This window comes from Cyprinus carpio, chromosome A1 (assembly GCF_018340385.1).
Source record: "Cyprinus carpio isolate SPL01 chromosome A1, ASM1834038v1, whole genome shotgun sequence".
Classification (NCBI taxonomy): Eukaryota; Metazoa; Chordata; class Actinopteri; order Cypriniformes; family Cyprinidae; genus Cyprinus; species Cyprinus carpio.
Window position 1 is genome coordinate 29,794,235 of NC_056572.1, and position 17,501 is coordinate 29,811,735.

Below are 17,501 nucleotides of genomic sequence, written 5' to 3' on the forward strand. Positions count from 1 at the left end.
AATTAAAGGTACTATATATGCATACTACTCTAAACACAATTTTGACTATATACCATTATTATTTTTATCATTATTATTTTTCAGTATGCAGACTATGCATCTCAAAGGACATTTTTTATTTGTTTTTTATTTGTAGGGAATATTTGCTTAATTGTCATGAATAATGTCAATGCAAATATTAAATGTTTAATTGTTTTGAAAACAAAATGCAAAACAAAATTGATTTTTTCTTAATTTTTTATTTTATTTTTTTATTTATTTTTGAGGTGAAATATGACAGACATATTCTTGGCAGCCTTTGTGACATTCATTTATGCATTTCACCTTTACAATATAAAACTGTATTAACTTTATCAATCTCTCAGTGAGATAAGAGATGTAGTTCACCTCTCAATGGTCCTGTCTCCTAGAACATCAAATCAACTATGTTTTACAGCAACAGGACTTTCTATACCTTAATTGTCCTTAAATAAATTTGAGAAGCTGTTTGGACGCAGTTTGTAAAGCTCCAAAAGAGACATCTGCTGTCAAATGCTACTTTTAACATGAATTTTACTTGTATGTGTGTGTGGGGGGGGGGGTGTTGAGTCAAAAAGAAATTGATAATCTTTTTGACCCTGCTTTTTTCTTTCTCAGCACCAGCAGGAACACCGAACCAGCCTTTTTTCCGAACATATTCCATTTTAATCAATTTGCTGTTTCATCAGCAGCCTGGACTCACTTTTATCCCCATACACACCATTATTGGCCTACAGAAACTGTCAGCGGTAGGGGGTGGGGAGAAATATGGATTAAATGGGCAAATCAAATATCCTCTCAGCACAAATGACTCTTTCATTGGTTAATGCCTCAAGGCTGTTTTCCTTCTTCCTAGATTTTGCTCTCCATGGCAACATTGCAATTGCTTTCACATAAAACCCAGAGTGTGCGTGTTCCATTCGACAGTCAAGAACAAGTTCACAGTAAATCAAGGTTTGATTGGGCCAATATGTTTTAGGTCTGTGAGATGAGGTGCTCTATTTAACCGCACTTCTCTGTGACGATAACATTACTCGGCACCGTTGGATCAATTAAGATATCCAATATTAATGTTCTTTAAATGAGTTGTTATATAACTATATGTGTATATCTGCCACTTGACACATCGGTTAATCATTCCTGTGGATTGTTTTAACACATTATATCTCTTTAATACCCCACAATGTCCTGCTTTTAGAATGCACGCATAAGCGAAATTATAGCGGACCATTTGCTGAGTTCACCTGCTACCTGCCAAAGCTTCATATTACATTACAAAACACATGATCAAATAGTCATCAATGCACAAAGACCTCCATATGAACTCACTTTAGAGCATGTAATAAAGGCAAGCTGTCAGTTACACAATTCATATGAAATAGTGAGGTATGAAAAGCACTGTTCCTTATTATCTGTATTTCTGTCTCAGCCAAGCACAGACAAAAATTGTGAAACTGAGATGTTTTTGTATGAATTTCGATGGTGAAAGTGCCTGGTTTGACTAGAGAGGACAGCAGAAGGGAAAAAAAAACAGACTGTAACACCCCCTATTTATTATGAATCCAGCTTTAAAGGATATGCAGCTGTGCTATAAATGAGAGTCTATTATGCAGTCTATTATGGCTCACAGAGAAGGTAGAAAAATGGGAGATGTGCAACTTTGATTATCTCCTGTGTCACCTGAAATGTCCTGAATTAGATGAGATACTGTCTATGATTTTTTTGTTATGTCAGTTGAAAAGCCAAATGCTTCTAAAAAGCAGCAACATCACTGGTTACTATAGCAACAGAGACTTGAGCATGAAATACAAAAGACCTTTGTGAATGGATGCCTGAGCCTTGAAGGTTCAAGGGTTCAAAAGTCATCGCCATGGGAACAGAGACCAATGCAGTGCCAGAGCAAGTCCCTGAACTGTGACACCAACCCTCTCTTGAAACAGAGATCTATTAGATATCCTTAATGGCCCTTTTGAGACTTGGGGTTTGGGGAGTGAGGGCCCTCCCCTAAGTGCTCCGGTAGGTCTTAATAATGTCTTTGATAGCTCTCCTACAGATAGGACAGCTAGCGTTGGCCATTTTTTTGAGGCGGAGACCGCAGGTGTAGCAGAGACACATGTGACCGCAGGCGTAGATGACGGTGTCCACTGTGTTTTCATAGCAGATAGAACACTCGTCCGGCCATGAGCCTGAGGCAGATGGGAAAGTGGGGGATTTAGGGAGACTGACGGGTGAGTTGGGTGTTGTTCCTGTGACAGAGAATGACAGAAAAAAAAGATTACCTTTTACTAATTTATAATTATAGCAGTTACTCCAGGCAAGAAGATCCTATAAGGCTTTAAGGCAACAAAGGATGCAGCAGTGCCACAAAAATGGTCTATATGAATTGTGCACAATAATCCAAGTCTTCTAAAGCCATAAAAAAGCTTTCTGTGAGAAAAAAAAACACCAAAATACAGTGCCATCTTTATAATAAAATCTTAAAATTATCTTAATTTCATGATCATAAATGACAAATACTATTTAAAATAAAAAATGTGCACATTTGTTTTTCCAGGAAATCCTAAAATACAATACATGTATGGAAAGACATATAGACCTTCAGTGGAGCTGCAGAAGGCAGTAGAACAGACACGTTCATTTAGACTGGGATCTGGACTTCCATTGCACAGGCCTGATGGTGAAAGGGGCGAGGCAGAGGGTGAGCCAGGGCTGGATGGGTCATGAGCATCACCCAAGAAAGTGGAGCCTGAAAATACACAAAGTATATAAACAGGTGACATTTTTAATGTGATTCATTCAGTTTAATTAGTTATAAATAATGTTAAATAACTATATGTAATTGGTTCGCAGGGCCAAACTTTTGACTATGATTGTTATGGCATAACCATTCTAGTGCACCCCTGTACATTTAAACATGACTTCTGGCCTGTAGAACTGTGCTGACTGAGTCAGGTATTGTGTAAAACCAATCAAATCAGATATTGCTGTAAAAAGTTTAGCATGTTTTGTGTAATATATATCAGATGTTTAGTGAACATTAAGCATTTTAAAATGATCATTCAAGGAGCTGTAGCCTATATTAGAAACTTCAAAAAAGCTGTTATTGTAACTTTGTCACCCTCTCAGCAGAACTATATAATATATAGTGTATAATGGCACAGGTGCTGCATTTGTGAATGTTATGGGGCTACTTGTTTCACTATTCTAGGTACATAGTTCTGGCTGCAGGAGCTTAGGATGGAATCTGAATCTGACACCTTTAAAGACCATGCTGACTCAGGCAACCAAACGAGAAAGCCACCTTGCGATTTAACTAATAGACCTAATCTATACAGCTTAAATAAAATAGAACAGCAATTTGCTTAGTGAGAGATCACCATTTGGAGCATTTATTGATTTATTCACTGAACTGCAAATAAATTCAGCCTATTTACGGATTGGTTGCTCATATAGCAACATGTAGTGAAAAATACATATTCAGATTTGTACTTAACAGTAATTTAATATAAAAGAAAAAAATGTTGCTATGGATTGTTTTGTTACAATACATGATTAAATATGGTGTATGTAACCAATTATTGAAGGGGCGGGGATCTGTTTAAGTTCTAACAAAATTGTTAATGGAATCATTTGTTGGAATCATCATTAATTGGAATCCGAATCGGAACCAGACTAATTAATTTCCTAACAGTTTCCACCCCTTATTCTGGGGCTTTTAATGTAGTCTGTAGAGTTGCGACTGAATTAAATTAAAGTGATCTTATTTCTAATATATTGGATCTTCTGATATATATGTGTGTATATGAGAGGGAGAATTGGCTGAACTGAAACTAAGCTGACCTAAACCCCATGAATACATGATCCTCAGGTTACTATGTGTGTAGTGCGCATTTACTGAGGTCTATGACAATATTAGATGGGAGTCAGTGAGATTCCCCAAGGTCTTGTTTTAGGTCCGTCAGTGGTATGATTTATATGTATGTGTTTTTTGCTCACATGTTTGTATACAGTATGTTAGTCCTACAGCGAGATCCTTTATTAAGACGGAGATGGGGTGAGGGGTTATATATGGGGTGGAGTCCACTGAGCATGATCCTTTGTGAGTCTGACATGCCATTCCACCTTCTTGTCATTCCACACATAGACATATCATAAATCCCCTTCTCTAGGCCTCATCAGCTGGCCCTAGATCACAAGGGCCATGCCTCTTCAAGAGCATCTCTACTAGATTAACAGGGACACAAGAACAGCTGAGTCTCTCTAACCTCCACCCATAGAGGAAATGGAGAAAGTCAGGCCTCTCTAAAGCCTTCTGTCATGCGTAAAATGAGCACTATGTGCCAACATGGCAGAAAGGCTTTTCTGTATTTTGAATTCCAAAGGGGTACTGACTAAACCAGCTTGCATGGTATAAACAGTCACATAGTTAATCTGTCAAATACTGCTGTTTTATGCTTAAGTAAAGGTGTGAGCTGCATATGTACTCACATATGCCCTACATTAGGGGTCTCAAACTGAAATTACTGGCGCAGTGCTCTGCATTCAGTATTGATTTGGTAAAGTAAATGTCACTTTTATTCAGTTTCACTTATTAACACTGATTGAACAGGTGAACATTTAAACTGATTTCAGAACAAGTATATTTCATATGTACAGTATACACTGTTGTTCAAAAGTCTCGTATGCTCACAAGGGCATTTATTTGGTCAAAAATACACTAAAAACAGAACATTAATATTGTGAAATTACAATTTAAAGAATCTATTTCCTGTTTTAATATTTTTTAAAATGTAAATTATTCCTGCTATGGCAAAGCTTAATTTCTAGCAGTCATTACTCCAGTCTTCAGTGTCACATGATTATAATATGGTAATTTGTTGTTCAAGAAACATTTCCTGTTATTATCAGTGATGAAAGCAGGTGTGTTTCTGTTTTTCTGTTGACAAGTGTGACTTTTCCTGTCTCTCTTTAAACCAATCATATATAGTCTCTGTTACCATTTGAGCTCTTACTGACATCATGGGGAAAAACATATGTTGAGTGATCAATTACTGTAACTAGCAGACACCTGCAATAAACGTCTTTCTCGACTTTCTCCAGAAAGAAGTAATTGTCTATTATATGCATGCGTTTGTGCATTTCATTTATTACCACTAGATTCAATTAAAGTGTTTGCAGGGTGGTGAAATCTAACCAACAGTCACTATATGCATACTAACAGTCAATATTTGCATACTGAATTGCCATTCAGTCTTCTTCCTAGGATTTTTTTGCATTCTGAATCATGATTGGTCTTTCTGGAGGCTGTCTTTATTACATAGCTCTCTGGAATACTTGATTCTCCTGATCAATTATGGCATTTAGCATGATTGTATAATAACCACTGTCTATGGCAACACATGGAAACACGGTTACAACATTCATATCTCTAGTACCATAATACCGTGTCTCTCTCTCTCTCTCTCTCTCTCTCTCTCTCTCTCTCTCTCTCTCTCTCTTTTGCAAGTTATTATTGCTAATTGGTGATATTTTGTGTATCAAAAAGGTTATCTACTAACAGATTAGTAATAATACATTGATTAATATTGTTATATTTATTCTCTTAATTTACCCAGAACCAAAGTCTAAAACCTAAGCTTACATAAAACTTTATTCTTTTGCAGTCTTGCAAGCTCTGGTATTTCTTTCAGGCGTCCTCATTTTTCATTACTTCATTGTATATTACCTCTGCCGTTACTGTTGGATGAGCACAATGAGACCATTTTCTAACAAGTAAATTGTTATTACAGTGATGTTTTGAACCTTGAATCTTGAAAGAACAAAAACATTATGCTAAGAGGGGAAATAGGTATGAGAAATATAGAAAAAAGATGTAAACGAGAGAAAGGTTCTCAAATGAATGTTCTCAAATGAAGTGTGAATCGCCCACTCTCCTCTTCACTTTCTCATTTCCTTTCCTTCACCGCATGCTAATGAGATGGGGAGAGCGCATTGGTGGAGGGAGGGGAATGTGCTTCCAGCAACACAGACATCTTGGAGAGTGCATACAAAGCTAAGAGAGGTCACAGTCCTCCCACACAAACTCCTGTAATACTTCCTGTTTTTAGCTGTATATGTTTTCCTCTGCATGTCCTTTGTTTAGTTCAAACTTTAGGATGTGTTAGTCACAGGTGTGTGGGTCCAGAGCACCCAGAGCACTGTCTGCTGTTCTGAAAGGTTACTGGAGTGTGACTGTATTTTTGTTGTCAACAAAATTCAAGTTTTGAAATTAATCTGTTGTTACCAATAATAGCAACAGCACAGTTTTTTTTTTTTTTTTTTTTTTAATCTTAAATTGTATAAAAAATGTCTTAATTATTATTTTAACATTTATCTTGAACAAGTGCACACCAAGTTCGAGTTGCTCTAACATTCATGCAAATAGTGCCACAGTTCCAGTGCAACCAAACTCAGACCATGTCCTACAGGTGGTCTTGGGTTCTGTACCCTTGTGTGATCCCGGGTCCTCTTTCACATTACCAATTTTTAATATGAACTGTGCCCTGTTTTGCCTGTGTGAAAGCACCTTAAGTTTATTTTTTGAAAGCTGGACTAATACACCTAGATAATATGATGCAGATTTGGCTTGCTTACCTAGAATCCTCAACTGCGTAACAGCACCATGCAGTCCAAAGAACATCCAGAGTGGTCGTGAGTTGTCCACACACACCTGCATCCCCACATTGTTACCATTATGACTCAGAATGACTTCCCCTTCCTGTGTGACCAGGAAACCCAGGATATCGCCACTCTGCAAAGCAGTAGGCACCCTGCACACCGCCCAGAATTCCTTACGGTCAACCAGTGCTTCTGGATTGTAAGGGAGGTCGCTAGGGCGAAGCACTGCTGGGTCACAGGATGTCACACCGTATGAGAGAGACCCAGATCGAGCAGGGCTGGACTTAAGGACTTTGATGAAGATGGTTTCACCAATTCGTAGTGGGCGATCTGTGAAGACCAGCGTGCGCTCTTCACGGTTGTGTTCGGATCGGGCCACAGTCTGTTCGTTTAGGGTTTTAATGTGGGCACCTCGTAGCTGGTGGAAACGTAGGTCACATTCCAAGGTGTGAGGAAGCAGTGATGACTGCTGGGAGTTCATGGAATTTTGAGGAATGGGACAGGCGACGGGGGCGGGAGGGAGTCGAAGCCTGGCATCATCTTGTTGCAGGTTAAGATCGCAAAGACTGACAGACAGGCGGGAGGTGTCTGCTTCACGTCGTAATGAGGTGGATCCACGTACTGTGGTGAAGGATCGTGGGCGGAGAAGGTCTGGAGGGACGACTTCACTGTCTGTAGGACAGAAGTGGGATACGCAGTTAGCTACCAGTTGTCAGATTAGCTGCTTGTATGATATGATTTTATTCAATGGTTGATTCTAGATAATCGACAACTATTGGGCAGTTAATCAGCCCTATAGATTTCACTGTCTATCATACTGAAAAAAAAAAAGTTTGCTGAGGCCCCCTAGTGGGCCCTGGCTCAACTGTTTTAGAGGGTTTATGCATTTGTCAACTGGCCAGCCTGGAAGACCAGGTGAACACCAGCTTGACCATGCTGGGAGACCAGCTAGATCACTTTAGGCTGGTTTGCTCTTTTTTTATGATCGCTTTTTATTATTATTATTATTTATTTTTTTATTTTTTACCAAAAACATGCATGCTACAGAGTCTATTTATTTAACAAACATAAAAAACAAATTCAAAAATAGTTACTGTCACAACTCTGGATCAGTACAGTAAGCATTCAATAAAAGTGAGTTCAAGACAGCTAATGTACATGTAACACTAGTATTTTACATAAGAGCTAAAGTTGTTTCCAAAATGGCTGCCAGGGAGTGTCTCTTTACATTCTTTACCATTTATACCAGTTACTCATTGGCTGCCAGGAATAGAACTTTATAGTAATGTAATAGTAGGCTAGCATAGTACTATAAGCACAACACACCCACTGCTTCTCGCCTGTTTGCCAAAAATAGTGCAAAATATGAATGAAATGCTGTGCTAGCAGTGTTTAGTGTACACCGAATTTAATTCCCCACTCTTAGTAGCCTAAAATAGCATATTACAGTAGTTTAGAGGTAGGCTAACTTAGTTTATCGTAGCTCAGCACTCAAACCAGCTGAAGACTGTCGTTCCTCCTTTTGTAACTGATAGCCCCGCTAAAGTGTACCCTGTATTTAGACCTCATCTGTGCATTAGAAGACAGTCAGACCCCAGACAAAAATATTAGCGCTTAAAGTGGCCACCATGGCTAATTAGCTTGTTAAAATTAGCCATTCATTGTAAGAGCCCACCTTTGATAGGGAGAACATTATTTAACCTACCTAATCAGTAAAATTGAGTTTGTAAGTATAGCTTATACATCAGCATCAGAAAAAAAAAAAAGTTGGGACTGTTTTCTAACCATATAAAATAATTTACGTATTTAAATAATAGGCTCCAGCTCTCCTGTGACTCTAGAGATGATAAGAGGTTTGAAGAATGGCTGGATGGGTATTTTAATATTTTGATATCTACCTTGTTCAATATTTGTTTACAAAGTTTATTGTGAATAAAGTAATCTATACAATGCTTTGCATTAGCATCCTCACAGCAGTGTTGGCTTGAAAGGGAGAGAAAGAGATGGTTAAACACAAGGAAACGACTAGAGGATAAAAAAAGGTGGAGGTCAAGAAGTGTGATGTGTGAAAATTGTCCATTTATTGACAATGGCCCACAGAGACTGCTGATTAGCTCTCATCTCAGATAAACCCTCTCAGACCCAATACAGTATGTGTGAGTGGCTCTGCAAACAACAGTGAAAGAGAAAAACCATCTCTGACCATCTATATTTAGTTCTATGAGGATGTAACTCATTTCCATCAGGATGAAGGACGCAAGATGGTTTGCTTAGAGATCAATCCCTAAAATACAAGGCTAACAGGTCAGCAAATGACTTATTGCTTAATAATATGCAAGGCTACTGTGCAAACAGAATGAAGCAATATCTGTGGCACAACTGTTTTTCTTTCTATCTTTCAGAATAAGAGTCAACAAAGGATAAGAATTAGGATTACACTTATCACTAAAGCATTGAAATTCTTGCATAGTATAGCTAGGGTATGAAAAAAGGTTAAGTGAAATACATTGGACTACAATAGATTGCACATGGGTGCAGACTGAGTAAGGCTGCTAAAACTTTCTTAAACCTATTTTTGTGAGGTCTTGAGCAAGTTTGAGCTTAAATGCCTTTATCAAAACAGATGCTGTAGACCTCCACTGGTAATGCTTTGCAGTTAGGTTAATATATGTTAACTGTTAAAATATACATGTTAATGTTAATATATTATTATATAATATAACTCAATATAATTCTCTTTATGTTAATTTAAAACATTTATAAATGTATATCTTGTAAGTGTATATGTATTGGTATAAGTAGAAATGAACATATAAATACTCTAAAAGTAATGTTCATTGTCCTTTCATGTTATCTATTACAATAATGTAAACGCATAGGTTCTGTTTGTAAAGTCTGGTCTCTCTTTTTCGCTCCTTCTGCTTATGATCACATTGTCTGATTTTGATATTTTGGAATTTGGATAGATACATTTTCTGTTTGTCAGCACTCTGAATCCCATCATCGGCTCTCGAATGACTTTAAGATCTAGCTGAGATAGATTTGCACACAGAAAATCTGCCTGCCACATGAGGTGCTCTGAACTGCAAATCAGTGTCCCAACATAAGAACTAAATTTTCCTTATTGCTCCTTTAAAAAAAACATTTTCTAAGAGCTTTAAAGTGTCTTGTGTGGTAGTCTGTACTAATTAGTGAAATATTAAACACTCCTAAGGAGAACAAGGGATTGGCCCTAAGGCACTAACTCATAAAACAAATACAAAATTTTTAAAGACGGGATGGAGATCAATTTAAACATGTTAAAATAAATAAATAAATAAAGTCACTGGAGATAATGAAGACTTAATTTAAATAGGAGCAGCATATTCCAAAAAATCTAGTTGCAAATTTCAAAACAAATGTTTTTAGCATCTTTCTGTTGGCCTTTGAGTATCTTTAAAGATTAATTCACCCAATAACAAATGAAAATGATTTGCTTTTCTTTATGTCAATCCAAACCGACTTCCTTTCTTCCAGAGATATGCATTTTGAAGAATGTTCACACTGCTAGTTTTCCATTTAACAAAAGTATATGATCAGTTGCTGTCAAGATCTTTGCCCTCTGCCATACTGTAGCTCTCAAATTTTATTGTTGATCACAAAAGAATTGGATTTAAGGACTGATGAAATGCTTTTAAAGGGATACTCCACCCCAAAATGAAAATTTAGTCATTAATCACTTACACAGACATAGAGGAGACAAATTGTTGAATAAAGATGTTATTTTTGTTTTATTCACGTACAAAATGTACTGTCATCGCTTCATAACGTTAAGGTTGAATCACTGATGGCAGATGGACTACTCTGACGATGCTTTTCATACTTTTCTGGACCTTGACAGTGTATTTTACTTGGCAGTCTATGGGACAGTCACAAGCCTCCCGGGTTTCATCCAAAATATCTCAAATTGTGTTCTGAAGACGAACAAAGCTTTTACGGGTTTAGAACGACATGGGGGTAAGGGATTAATTAATACATTTTCATTTTGGGGTGGAGTAACCCTTTAAGGTCCCTTTTTTTAATTCACATTCAGCTTATCCAATTGTTTATCCCAGGGTTCCCCACTCTGGCCCTCGAGGTCCACTGTTCCAACCTTGATCAAACATAACTGCCAGTAACTTTTTAGTGATCCTGAAGACCTCGATTAGCTTGTTCAGGTGTGTTTGATTAGGTTTGGAGCTAAACTCTGCAGGAAAGTAGAACTCGAGGGCCAGAGTTGAGAACCCATGGTTTATCCATTATTAATGGTCAGCTTCCAAGTGGTTCCCAATCCTGGTCCTGGAGTATGGCCAACTCCACACCTGATTCAACTTATCAGCTCGTTAGTAATGACTTCAAGACATGTAATGGTTGTGTCAGATGAGAGAAACATCCAAAATGTGAACTGTTGAGGTACTCCAGGACCAGGTCTACTGCATTATTTTAAAATTAACCAGCATGGACATTCATCAAAACATCTTTCATAAGGTTTGGGATCAACATGAGTAAATGACGATAGAATTTTTCATTTTTGGATGGACTGCCACTTTAAATTCAAAGTTAAAATGCACACACAGCTGAACCCACTCAGTTGGATCAGGCAGAGAAGAGGGTAATGACATCACCACAGCAGGTCTAGTTGGAGTGTGTTTCTTAGGTCGGGCTCATTGGAGTAAAGACATGCTTGCTGTAAATAGGATTAATCCAGGCATCAGTGTCCCACACTGCCCTAGACCTGGAAGCAATGACGCAAGCCTAGAATCTAGTTTGAACAGACATGATGCTTCTCTCTGGCTAAATCACATAACAGAAGTGGACAGGGAAACGTTGGTTGACAAGGGATGAGACAGATTTTTTTTTTTAGCAAAAAATGTATAGGATGCTTTTGGATGGATGTTATCCATCTATTTCTATGATGTCCATCCCTGTCTCATAATGTTCCTATCTTGTTTTTTTTTGTTTTGTTTTTTTTTTTCTAAGCTGATCTTAATGGGATCATACTTTAGTGGGATCTGTGCTCTGGATTCTGACTGATAACTGTGAAATAACACTTCAGATGTGCAAAACAGACACTGTTCAGTGTATGACATTTATACAGGGTTTTTATAGTTTTTAGTTTTATTTCCATTTTTTTTAAAAGTATATAAAAATGTAAATTGTGTAATTTCTTTTTGTTTTGGAGTCATGAAAATGTATTTTAGTTCAGATTCAGATTTTTCAATTTCATGTTAGTTTTCATTTTTATTTCAGTTAAAGGCACAATATGTAATTTTTCTGCTTTAAAAATAGCAGAAATCACTATATCTATGTTATATATTTTTTTTTAGTTGTGTACTTACATTATCTCGACAGTTTCCACGAACTTTCAAATCCGGAGAAAATTATAGTTTATTTAGAAGACACGGCACGTTTCTTTATTTCCGTTTTGTCGCCCGTCTATGGCGTCATATAACCTTTGACCTCTCTAGTTTCTCTAACTTCCTGCGGAACACGGCGGAACCGCCAAATACAAAGGTGAACACAGAGTCAACAGAAGCAAAGAACAGACGAAGAAGAAAAAGTAGTAGCTAGCCTCGATCGAGATTATTATATTTTATGTCTATATTGTTTATATTAGTATTTATACCTCAATCAATCACTTACGTTAGTTATGGATCATGATTATGCTTTGCCTGCACGTTCTGTGAAGCGCAAACGAACGGGTGAAATAAATGACCCAAGAAGGTTTTGGGACAAGAGAAGAAACAAGACAAAGGTAAATATTGGAGTTGCATTTCCAAGATGGAGAGAGCTTCGTGACAAGCTGAATCTACAAAGAGATGCCGAACTCGCTTGCATTCTAATAAACAGGTATGCATCCATTCAGTTTTATTAGCTAACGTTACTTGGCGGCAATTTCATTAGAATGGCATTTCATGAAGTGAATAGCCATAACTAAACGTAACAAGAATAGAAATATAATACAAATAACAATACATTACCTCGTCAGTGAACATGTTTTCTGCTGGAGATGCTAGATGGCTGGTTGTCATTGACAGTAACAACAACTCCCATGAGCCCACGCTCTTTCCCGACGTCATCAAAGTACGTCTTTTGTTATTATTTTGATTGAGTGACCCCTGGTGGCCAAAAATTCCATACTGTACGTTTAATGAAATAGACAATGAGTATCAAATAATGGCAGCTTGCAGAAGCACATAACACGTTCTACAGGATGCTGAGTTCTTGAGCCTAGTTGTCAATGCAGGTTTTATATAGCTGAGACAAAAATTGTCTTTGTCAGTCATGACAGGATGTCTGATAAAGCTGGCTTTAATCTGTCTGCTTTGACCATTCGTCAACAGACTCTTCAAAAAAGGCGTTAGAACGCCTAAAGGTTTGCTTACAGTTTCCATTAGATATTCTCCATTTTGGCAAACAAGTGAGTGCTAATTACTCAATAGACTCGCTGAACCACTCTGAGGGATCAGACATTGACTGCAGGCTTGGAGTGGAAAGCTTAAAGAAAAGGAGATGGAAAAACCAAGGGAGGGGCAAAGACGAGAGCGATTGTGCCAAGATGTCTGTGACCGGTGGCAGCTGCTGCCCCTCTAATTACCCTGCACCTGCTTAGCTGCCAATCCTCACATTTCCTTTGTCTTATTGGCAGCTTTCACACAAGCTCCGGCTATTCTGCAATATGACTGGCTGAAACCAGAAAGTTCTGGTCAAATCTCTTTGAAAATATACATCTCTATAAAAAAGACATGAATCCAGGCTTGCACATTAATGCCCAATTTTAATGATGGGACACAGCTGCACTGACCAAAAGCAAACACCCATTTTGATCATCCTTTTTTGTCTAAGGTGCTTTTTTTTTAATTTAGCACCAGGCTCCAGCACCTGTTGGGCTAAACACAAAAGGCAGTGGAAAATAAGCAGATGAGGTTTCTGATAAACAAAAAGAAACCTTTTGGTTCAGTCATAAAGAGCCTGGATGTGAATGAAATGACCAAAAATGGAAGTGCACGTTCTTAGCTTTGTTTTACTTTGAGGCACTGGATAAGGTTGTTCTTATCGTTTTTTCATTTTTTTTTTTTGTCATTGTATCTACAGTACTAGTATCCAAGTAATTATGTGTCTTTTTGTGTATAAACATTTTCCAATTTTAATTTAAGGAAAATTTTAGTTCTGTCTCACATAGCTCAAGATTGTATCCAAGGTTGTTAGACGTTCAATGTGAACAAAGAACTAGGAAGAGAGTGTGGGGCTCTCATGGCATTGCGACGCTTATGCATATGATACATGTAAGTGTGTGTGTGTGTGTGTGTGTGTGTTTGAGGGAAACAGCAGGGGGAGAACGGAGAGGTTTCAGTACAGCATGTTGGCTCTATGCCATGCTTGGCTGTTGGGTCTCATTGTTTGGAATAATGGCCACACAGGCAACACGTGGACCTATTGAGAAATGATCTCTGGGTCACAAAGCTCCTTCCCTGAGGTCATTTCTCACTTTCCTTCTCTGAAACACATGCATACACAGCCAAGTACGCTCAGAAAGCCACAAAAGACCCTCCGTGTGGCTCATATCCAAATTTTAGTCAGGCAAACCATGGTTTCCTTGCCTCATGTCTCAAAATCCAAATTGACCCGTTGTATTTTTATAATACATGTTCTTGGTCTTACTGTGAACAATTCATTGGTGAAGCTTATTCTGAAGAAATACAAAATTTGATCCCATTTTTTGCATCCTGACATCATTTTTTTTTTCATCCTGGAAATCACAACAACCACTTAAACCCACAAAAAGTAAAATGGCTAGGTTGATGATGAACCCATTATGTTGTTATCTTCTATGTTGTTTTGTTCAGTTACTTGTTTTTCCCTGCTTACAGTAACGACGTTGACGTTTTTTTTTTTTTTTTTCCTCATTTGCACCACCCATTTAATTTAACCCAGCAGATAGGAGACATACTGAAATTTTGCAGCAGCAAACATGAGAAGGTCTGTGTAGTCCTAAATATGTGGATGTTTACCTAGCGGTCTATAAACTGATGTTTGCCCATAACTCCCTCAAAGAGGCCCTGAAGAGCTCTGCCTATATATAAGACAGCCACACCTTATCTCAGCAGCACTGTCCATGTTTGGATGTCCCGAGGCCTTAGCATGAGCAAAATGAAGAAAAAGGGGGGTTCTAAGTTTGGAGAAGGGATACAAGGACACTTAACAGCAGGAAAAGGAAGGTGTTCTGTTTTGGGATGGGTCACGCTACACTTTCCCGCCACCTTAAGCATTATTCACAGAACTTCCTGTGTAGGTTTGAGCTTTTAAAAACAGAATCTGACCTCTTGACAAGCAGTTCTTTACCAAGTTTTTTTTTTAATTTATTTTTTTCCCTCTTTGGACTCAAAACATAAATACTGTCAAATATGCTGCAACATCTGTTGTTCTAATTTCTTTAATTTGTTCCACCCCAAAGCAGTTGCCCAGCCAAACAAATGCAATTACTACTGTTAATACCCATTATGTGAGCTAGCACTGAACCAACCCATCAGTTTCGCTAATTCACTCTTTCTGGCTGAATTGGTTAAATAGTCCATATTTAAGATATTATTTTTGAAGGATTATGCGCTCACCAGGGGACTTTCAATTAGGGATATTATGGCCCACCATAGCCAAGTCAAACTTGCACCTCAATCAAATAAATCATGAGGATCAGTCACATTTCTCAAAGAAAATTATAGAAGTGGTCCAAGTGGGTCGAAACAGAAGAAAACCCTGTGGTGATGCCCCTGTATGGTTTGTGTCAAGCCATTCGTTAGTCTAGCTGTTTGATGAGAAAGAGATGAATTGTATTTGCAATAAACACTTTTAAATTGGTTTGATCTTTGGTTGACCAGTTACATGGATATGCAATATTTAAACCGTTTATCCATTTTTCTACCCCTGAACTTAAAAATGAAGAAGGAAGCCATATTCTTATGTTTCATTTTTTATTTTTTTTTTAAAGAAAGAAACAAAGGAAACCAAATGTGCCATTTTCTCTCTCTTACTTTTAGTAGTATCAAAGAAAAACAAATGAACGCAATGTACATGGACCTATTTAGAAACTTAAAGCTCATTCTTCCTATTGAGCACTTTTATGATAAAGGAAAATGAGGAATCTCATACCTCTTGAAATGCATTGAATTTTAGGTATTATTATTATTTATTAAATAATATAATTAGATACCTTGTGGATAACTTTTCTTGCAGGCAATTTGCATTTTGGACCACAAGGGTCCAGTTTTGCCTATTTAATGCTAGTTAAACCAGATGCTATGCTCTTGCTACAAAGTCCAGATGTTTGACAAGTTATTTGAAATCCCATTAGGAGCTGCTCTGGATGTGCATATAGAGTGAGAGTGTTTTCTTTCACTCGATTGCTTGGACACTGGAAGCACAAAGTCTTTATTTTGAACAATAGAAGCATGAAATGTTCTGTGACACCTCCAACATGAGCCATTAAGTGTATCTGTTTGAGCCATGAGATAAAGATGGCTGACATACAGTATAAACTATGTAGTCTGTAAAATCTTCATTACGTATGCTCAGTACCAGACTTCCACTGGCTCTTCTGACTTTAGTCTTGTTAGTCACATCTATGTTCTGCTAAGCCAAACAATACTTTGTGCTAGCCTACCATCATCCAACAGAATTTCGAGTTCATGCAGTATAGTATAATAAATCCACACATTGTACATACTGGAGGTTATATACCACAATTAATGAAAATCTTTTTGCAAAATAAACACAGACGAGCCAAATGGATCAAAGGAAACAATGTCAGCAACTGTTTTTGCCAGCTAAATCTCAAACTTATGAATTAAAAGGGTGCAAATTCTGGCACATAAGAAGGGAAATTTTGCCACTATATGATTTTTTTTTTTTTTTTTTTTTAAATTGGTGCTTCCCAATAACATGGTGTTGAAGAGTGGATATTACAGGAGAAAGGGAAGTTGGACAGACAGGAGTCACAGTGTGTGAGTGGTTGCCTCTAAGGAAGGACTGAGTATATAGTGTACCACTATAGTGTAAAAAAAAACAAAAAACAGGATTCGCTAAAAAGATGTTTTTAAACAGGTTTCCCCAAACACCCTGCCATTGGTTGGTTACACAAACAATCACGGCTCCAAATGCACACCATTGGTTGAGTTTGTTGTAGTGTTGGGTTGGTTGAGATGCTTGGATATGGAGCAGAAAGTATTTTAACCATAGAAAAAAAAAGAAAAGAATAAAATACCAGCAAATTGACTAAAGCAATAAAAATCACTTACAATGAAATAATAATAATAATAATTTTATCTAAAAAATTGCTAGTAAATTTTAAATAAATATTAATAATTACGAAGTAAATAATTACCAAGTAAACAGTAAGTAAGTGAACTAAATGGGAAATTTTGAAGTAGAAGACTAAAATAGCATTTCCTTGTAAAAATGTACTGAAATAATGTGTTATTTACAACTTAATGTGTACAATTATTTACAAATATTTTTTACTGTCTGTGTGCTCTCCAAACTAACTGTATTTGAAATATTTCTCAAGAATATGATAAATCATAAATTAATCATAGTGCTCAAATCACAAGCTTTTGGTTGTTTATGGGTTATGGTGGATTAATTAAATGTCAATTTGAAGACTAATGCATGTCTGGCAGCCGTAGTATTAACTTCAGGCCAGTGTATGTTTCAGCAATGCATTCATACACACCAGCATAATAGGCATGCGATGCAGGTACCTCAAAAGATCCCAATCATTAGTGAAAGCTGTGCCGTTAGTGTGGGTGTGTGCA

The 17,501-nt window shown here is 37.3% G+C and overlaps 1 protein-coding gene across 3 annotated transcripts in view; it reads right to left on the reverse strand.

Moving 5' to 3' along the window:
• Positions 1-234: 234 nt before the first annotated feature.
• neurl1aa (neuralized E3 ubiquitin protein ligase 1Aa) overlaps positions 235-17,501 on the reverse strand; it is a 56,088-nt gene continuing 38,821 nt past the window's right edge. For all 3 annotated transcript variants that reach the window (XM_042761542.1, XM_042761561.1, XM_042761552.1), the window contains exons 4-6: positions 6,652-7,347; positions 2,615-2,764; positions 235-2,264 (exon numbers count right to left, since the gene is read on the reverse strand). In XM_042761542.1, the coding sequence (XP_042617476.1) occupies positions 2,023-2,264; positions 2,615-2,764; positions 6,652-7,347 (1,088 nt within the window). In that variant the 3' untranslated portion in view covers positions 235-2,022. The remainder of the gene's footprint in view (positions 2,265-2,614; positions 2,765-6,651; positions 7,348-17,501) is intronic.